The 7,891-nt window shown below is 44.4% G+C and overlaps 1 protein-coding gene across 1 annotated transcript in view; it reads right to left on the reverse strand.

Moving 5' to 3' along the window:
* Positions 1-9: 9 nt before the first annotated feature.
* Positions 10-7,891, reverse strand: part of LOC102290696 (splicing factor U2AF 65 kDa subunit) — a 13,639-nt gene continuing 5,757 nt past the window's right edge. Inside the window, exons 3-11 of the mRNA XM_005924187.3 lie at positions 7,727-7,830; positions 6,589-6,740; positions 6,393-6,509; positions 5,722-5,860; positions 4,656-4,735; positions 1,015-1,137; positions 854-940; positions 459-701; positions 10-326 (exon numbers count right to left, since the gene is read on the reverse strand). Of these exons, the coding sequence (XP_005924249.1) occupies positions 195-326; positions 459-701; positions 854-940; positions 1,015-1,137; positions 4,656-4,735; positions 5,722-5,860; positions 6,393-6,509; positions 6,589-6,740; positions 7,727-7,830 (1,177 nt within the window). The 3' untranslated portion in view covers positions 10-194. The remainder of the gene's footprint in view (positions 327-458; positions 702-853; positions 941-1,014; positions 1,138-4,655; positions 4,736-5,721; positions 5,861-6,392; positions 6,510-6,588; positions 6,741-7,726; positions 7,831-7,891) is intronic.

Genomic DNA, 7,891 nt, shown 5'->3' on the forward strand with positions numbered 1-7,891 from the left:
ACTGAAGACACACACACACACACACACACACACACACACACACACACACACACACACACACACTGCAGTCCAGCAATAAAACTGCTCCAGCTCTGGTCTCTAAAGGACAGGATCACGACGATCAGAGGAGGAGGGAAGCAGACTGACGCCCAGCCCACAAACAGAAAACGAGGAGGAGGGACGTGTCTGTGCTTTCAGAACTCGTGTCTGTGGTACATGTCGGGGTCGTAGTATTTGGTGACCACCACTCTGTTGGCAAACTTGCGTCCAGTGAGGGCTTGCATGGCTTTCTGACAGTCTGCAGCAGAGACGTACTCGACGAAGATCTGAAATGAAAAAGCGCCGGTGAGTCCCGAAGAATCGATGCTACTTACACTTTATAATATATTTTCTGGCTATAAATCCAACGCCCCCTCGATGGCGGCTCACTGGACATGTACAGAGTGTATAAACATCACCTTTCCGCAGCCGGGTACTTCCACGCCGTCGACAGGCCTGGGGATCTCGATGGAGCGGACAGTGCCGTACTTGCAGCACTCCTCGCGGATGTCCTCGAGGATCTCCTCGTAGTCCTCGTCGTCCACCAGCTCCTCGGGCATCACCATATTGAGAAGGCACAGCACCTCTGTGGGCATGCCAGAGTTCTGGAGCCTCTGAAGCCCAGGCACCTGCAGCGTCACCGGCGTCTCTATGATGGAGGTCTGCAGCGCACACACAGCATAAAAACGCTAAAGCTGAGGCCTCAAAGTGTAGAATCCAAAACCAGTGACTGGCAGCATTCCTCTTTTATACACAGACTGTGCACATGATGCAAAAAATGAGACCACAGGTTCATGCTGCCACTTGTACTCACAGGATTGGCGTTTTTAGCTCCCACACTCGCCCTCTGGACGATCAGCTTTTTGTCGCCCAGCTGCATCCCATTGAGCCCGGCTACAGCCTGATGAAGAGCAAACAGACCTGTAGCCAAACAGCACAGCTCAAGATCCCACCAAAACACTTCGTCACCGTTACCTGATCGGTGGCGCTGATGTCTACGTATTCGCAAAAGGCGTAACCTTTCGACAGTGACGTGGCACTGTCCTTCACCAGGTTGAACGCTTTGAGCGGCCCGAACGACGTCAGGAGCTCCTTAACCTGCAAACAAGAGTCCGGGAGCGAGATCTGAGCTGGAGAACTCACCGCTGAATGTGTTTGTCTACTCAGTGAATTCTAAATGTCCATTTGAGACTCGAAAGCAGTTTAAGACCACGACACATAGAAGCAGAATGTGAGTCACTCGTAAGGTGCTGGGCTGATCTGTACACACTGCTGGAGCATTTTACACTGATTTCTCACTACTACGCTGCTTCCTGGGAAAACTCAGGAACAACACCAGCACATAAAACTGTTCAAAGTCCTGAGAATGATCAATAACCCTGCAGCTTATTTCACTTTGTCGGTTAATCAATTAAATACAGGCTTTGAGTCATTTCCCCATTTTGCTGAAACAGTGTTTCCCACATATAGAATTTCCTTTGGGCTGGCAAAGGTATATCTGGGGATTGATTTAATAGTGCTGCTTATATTTTGAAAATGTAATCGCTGCTGCCTGGCTTGATGTGCAGGAAGCTGTGATGGCGGCCTTTCACGTCATTCAGCTGCTCACAGGAAGTGACAATTCCTCGCTTCCTAGTCATAATCTATGAATAAACCATACATGCAAGCAGGGTGGCATTTTGGTAGATGAGCCACGGAGTCGCCACCTCCTCATTTACATTAACTATTTGGGCTACTTTATGCAAATCAAGCTAATCTGGTTATATGACTCCTCTGAAAACTAGAATAAACACAGAGATGCTTGTTTCTCACCTCTAATGTGTTTTTTCTGTCTTTTAGTAACCTGCAAGAAAGCCTCCAAGCAAGCTGCCATGCTGGTTTTGTTTGGAAATCTACATCAGTACAGGAGGCTAAAGGAGAGGCACAGCACTGGCCAATCACTGATGTCTCTTTCTAATCACTCTTGAAAAAAGGTTGTACCAGGAGTTTCTCATCCTGCAGTCCAACAGACTAACCCAGCTGCACTGCAACTATCCCTGGCAGCACCGGTCCTTCTCCTGCTCTGGAGAACCTACTGTGAGGCTGCAGAGCAGGACGAGGACGACTGTCACCAGCTGCAGTTAAAGATGGTGGAGTCGGAGTCTGTTGTGCTATTGGATGATAGACTCCCCGGAGAGGCAACAAGCAAGTACAACATAATCCTGATTTCTGATTTACTAAACGTTCTATAAGACCTGAAATTAGTGACCGAGGCCATAAAGTCATTAGGAAAACGTTGCTGAGGTATACAGTCGACACTCTCCTGTCCAACCAAAGGAGGAGAGAGGAGTCGCCCCCTGGAGGCTTTTACGAAGAAGGCATGCTTAAAGTTATATTGTAACTTTAGAGGGGGTTTACCTTACAATAGAAAACACTTTGAGGAAACTGTTGTTGTGATTTGGCCTAACATAAATAAAACTGAACTGAATTCTACATTGGCTTTCAGATCAATAGGCTACATCCATGTTTTATACCATCTGTGTCTGTAACTTTGTACTGATTATTCGTAACCTTTAGTGTGTGCGTGGCTCCTCCCGAGTCCAACCGCTACAAACTGAATTCAGATCTGTGGGAAACACTGTAAAATATGGAGTCTATGGATAATTCAGAGGCTGGAATGACTTAATTTTGTGGTATTTTAGCTTCAAAACAGACAATCGATTGAAGTGTTCAAACATGGTCAAATATATAAACAGATATGCATATAATAGTAATCCCATATTCAGTAGATGGTGTTAAAAAAAAAAAACTAAACTTCACCAACACAACCCCCAAACCTCAATGATCAATCCCCGGATCTTAAACGCGCTCCAAAAGCATGATGGGAGAAAGAAAGTAGCCTGTAAGCGACCTGCGGACTCGGAGTGTATCCGTGTGAGGACCAGAATGTCTTACTTGCCTTGTGTTACATGTTGGCATGGCAGCAGTAGATGAGTACTACTGAACAAATTATGAGCGCAGACTTAACGATCTTACAGGCCCCTAGCTGGGGACAAAGTGGGGGAACAAAAATGAAAGAGCTGTGAGTATCAACGCAGTGGCAGTGACTGCAAGTATTAAGAAAAAATAAGTCAGAGAATCACAGACATCAGGCTGCATGTGCTCTGCAAACTAACTGAGGCTAAATGAGACAGAATGGACAGTTAGAATTAAGTTTCTCTGCGTACAGGTGCACAAAACAAACTGTTTTTTTAGTCTTTAGCAAAGGGAAAGGCCACCTTTTGTTTGAGCTGCTGCAGCGTTTCTGGAGTTGTTTACTGACTTTCTACTTCCTTTCGTGAGTATGTAGTCAGGCACTAAATTTCCATTTTTGTAATGACCCTTATTTTAATTAAAATCAGGGGGTGTATTGAAATGTTTCTGGGAAATTCTGATATTATTTCCAGATTTGCCTTTCCCATGATGCCACTGTAAATAACAATGTTCTTATCATTCAAGTAACTGAATGGGGTGTTTTATGAATCCTTCTGTATATCTGTGAGTCTCACTGTTCCAAAACTGAGGGGTCCTGATCATAGAACCACTTTACTCCAACAGCCAGGCCTCACCTGACACTCTGAGGCTGCAAGCTGGCTCATAAGAGCTCAGCATTTCACATTAAAGTAAAACTTTAACTTCTGAAACATGCAGGATGCTAGTGCAGAGATGCCCTATTTGATGAACTGCTTCATTATGAGGCTAAACTGACGTTTAAATGTTACATTTTAAATTGACAAACTGCACCATCTGGTGGTAAGAATTAGTACTGCACTAAAGTACGCCCAGCTGTAGCTCGATTTCAGTCGATATCTCCTCAACATTCAGAGGAGTTCTCCATATAAACTTATATATAAATCTTATATATAAGTATATATAGCATTTATATATATTAGTGCTGTCAGCGTTAATTTCGTCAAAATGACGTTAACGCCATAACCGCATTAATGCGGCAAATCTCCGTTAGCGAGTTAACGCGGATCGCCCCGTGCAAGGGCTGCACGGCGTAAACGCGTCAGCGAGTTAATGCGTTAGTGCCGTGCAGCTATATATATATATACATATATCGTTAAAGGCACCTACCAATCAACAAACAACAGAAAAATCCAGAAAGGCAAAGAAGAAGAATTTTTTTAACTTCTTAAGGTGGACTTTTTCTTTGATAATGACCCACTGGAATAAATACCACAAAGAAGTAAATTCATGTCACTTTAAATATACTGGACTTTGCTTACCTGTCTTAAATCAGTAAGCTTAGCATGAGAAAGGTGTAAGGAGTTTACTTATATTTAATGATTAATGTAAAATCAGAGATTCACCAAAATAAAAGCTGTGACATTATGGAACACAGGCACAAGCACTGTATGTTGTGTTGTTTTCTATTTTGTGCTTTTACACCATGCGGTCCCTTCAGCTATTTTGACTTCCATCGGAAGCCTTGTTACTCGAGACTAACCATATTTTTTTTATATATTTCTCACGTCACAAAGAAATGTGAAACGTAAAACATACTACGCATGTTTCAGGGTGACAAAAACCTCATGTGAGCGTAAAGTGAGGAAAGCTGAGCGCAGCTGTTCAGCCTGCGCTCAGATAAATACCTGGTCGTCATTAAGGTAGTTGGGGAGGCCTCCTATGAACAGTTTATGAGGGGAATCGGGAACAACAGTGGAGACGACGCCTACACAAACCACGAGAAGAGAGAACAAACAAATCACAAAACAAATACGAGCTTACAAAGCACAAATGACCCATGAAGTAAAATCTAATCTGCTCATTTCCAGCTAGTAGAGTAGCTTTGCATGACTCACAGTTCAACAAGCTCCTGCCCCTTTAAACTATCTTTCTTCTGATTGGATTTCAATCAAAAGAATGTGTGGGGATGCTAAGGCTGTGTGATTAGTCAATAACGGTAATCTTGACTATTTAACACGATTATTTACTAATCTATCATGCTTCGTGCCTTCTGAGCATCACATGTAATTCAAACGCAAATAAAGAAACCAATGTGGAGGTGGTGTAGAATACAGGCTTGTTCAGAAGGGGAGGAGGGGTCTGATTGGGGGGGTGGTGTTCTTGACCCTAAATCCCATCTCACAAGGTCATCCCAGGACGTCCAGGCAGCAGGACTAACATGCTTTGGGAGACCTGTGACAAAGAAAAATGGGCCAAGACCCTGAGACTTCCTTTAACCATGTGCTCATTGGGCCTCATGAAATCACAGGTGTTGTCAGATATAGATGGGATCAAGATCAAATCTAGACTGAACTAAATCAGATCTGAACTGGATTTCTCGGATAAAGCTGTGATGTCTCAATTATAATAAGAAGTTTATTCATCTCCGTCCATTTTCATCAGTCATTGTTTCATCCCAACTAGTCTACTCCCAAAATCAATACTGAAACTAAACAGAGGAGTGGCCACAGCAGAGCTAGAAGCTCACTGTGACGTCCTGCAGAGGTCTTAGCTCACATATACTGATCTCATTATTAAAACCTCATCCTGGCTAACATGAATATCCACCATTAAAAGAACTTGTATATGTCAGGAAATAAGGTCTGGCTTCATGTAAGAACAGGTCATTTTAACTCTAACTAAATTTAATGACGTTAAATGACACTAAATAACTCTGAAGAGAAGAAGAAGAAGAAAGCATCGGAGTCAAACCTGGGACGTGGAACGCCGGCTGCTCTGAGATTCCGGGTAACGGCCGATAGTCGTGAGGTCGTCTGATCTTGAGCGACTGACCCTGGAAAATGATCCCATCGAAGGCCATGGCCTGCGTCGTCTCATCCACAGACCGAAACTAGGAAAGAAAGTCACACTGAGTCACAGCGCCAACAAAGAACAATTCTAATAACATCTACTAACACGACTGCTTCAGCAGGAATCTGATAAATCCTACAGTGAGCCGTTATGGAGGGTGAGATTTAACCTTCGGCTCGTCTGTGAAGAATCGCAGCAGAAGCCAAAACTGTGCAGACACCACGCACACGTGTGCGGCAGGCGTGAGAGCCTGCAGCGAGTCAGCACGCCGGTGCGCCTCGCGTTAACTAGTGCTAAACAGCAGCTAAGACCTCTCAGACAAGCTGCTTGTGCTCAGAACTGAACATGACGTAATGTTACTGTGAGAAGGCCGGGCGATTTCAACGGTCAGTAAAAAATAAACAAATGAAAATGTAGATAAATAATAAGCACACAACAAATATTCTTTAAAAAGTTTAATTATCTACCAACAGAAAATAATTTGTTAAAAATAGTTCGAATAATAAATATATAAGTGTTATTTATATATTCTTTACCAACCTAAAACACTGAACAGTAATATGAACCCTCACCTCTAGGAAAGCAAAGTTCTTATCCTGGTTAATCTGCACGGCGAGAACGGGGTTACTCGGGGCTTGTGAGAGTCCCGCGAGGCGCATCTGGGCGTTAAAGAACTCGGCCATGGACTCCTGAGGAGACAGAAATCAAACCTGAGGCGCCGCACCAGCAGGTCTGTTTGGTACGAATCTACAGCGACCACGAGAGTACCTCAGTCACTCCAAACGGGATGTTGCCAACGTAGAGGCGCCTGGCTTGTCTCGTCATCTGACTGCCAACTATGGGCACTTGTGTCGGAGCTGCAGCTACTCCAGTAGTGGTGGACGTTGCCAGCAGAGCTATTGTTGGAATCTGGCCGGCCGCTGAGGAAACACGAAGGAGGGACAGTGTTTGCTGCCAAATAGCTGCACACAGACGCCACTATTAATGTGTTTCAGGGATAATATCCCACAGTCAGACTGCAGAGCAACAAACACGTAGTTTTATGAAGCACAGCGAGTGTTTAAAGGTGTCAGCGTGGTTCAGAGCTCATCACAGAACAAACACGAGCATAGATTCTGTCAAATCTGATTAAAAAACTACAAAAAACATAAAATTATTTGGTCTAAATTAACACAAGCATCTCTGAATCCTCCAATCAGAGTGCTACCAGAGACCATGTTAATGTGTTATAGAATGAGATGATATGCTGATATGTTTCCTGGTTTGGCTGCCGATTGGCTTTTGGAGCAGGGACAGCACTACCACCAGTACTCAAAGAGCGCCATGGCTCTCTCACAGCGTCCCTGCATTAGATAATAACAGCAGACATCTCCATCGGCCATCCCAGATCCAACCTTCACACCTACTTCACGCTGTCGCTGACCAGCTGTGCAGAAAAGAGGAAGAAGCCAAGCACTGCCTGTTCAGATCAAGCAAAGCAGAACGAGAAGCACAGACTGACAGTTTTCATTGTTTTTTAAGCTCCGGTTACAAAGAAGCTCTTTGTGCGTTTTAACCTGTCTCCTCTGCAGCCGTGGCCGAGCTGAAGGATCAACAACAGCACAAACACAAACCAAAGCAACCGATTCCTTTATTTTCTTTTTACACTGGACCCTGGTGGCAGTGAACAGCAAAAACACGCAGACAGCGCTGTAAACACGACTGTTTCAGCTGGTTCAGGATTTACGGTAGGCTGTCTGACTTCTCCAGCCCACATGTAAAGTAGCAAAGCTCAGATCGGGGTTCAGTGTTGGAGAACAGATGAGTTAGAGAGCTGGGGAGCACGAAGCCGCGAAGCAGAAACTCACTGCAGCTCTGCTGAAGTCTGATTTAGAGGCTAAAGAGGCAAAGAGAACAAGTCGGGTACCTTGCATAGCTTTATATTGCATTGGTGTGATGTGTTCAAAGCCAGGAGGAGGCACGTCCCAATACTTGCAGGTCCTTTTCTTCCTCGTTCGTCTTGGAGAGTGGCTGCACGCAGAAAACACACAAAAACATCTGAGTGAAACCTTTCAGTGGTTACGTGAACACA

Source organism: Haplochromis burtoni, unplaced genomic scaffold (genome assembly GCF_018398535.1).
Source record: "Haplochromis burtoni strain Fernald_Lab_line unplaced genomic scaffold, NCSU_Asbu1 Contig_68, whole genome shotgun sequence".
NCBI lineage: Eukaryota > Metazoa > Chordata > Actinopteri > Cichliformes > Cichlidae > Haplochromis > Haplochromis burtoni.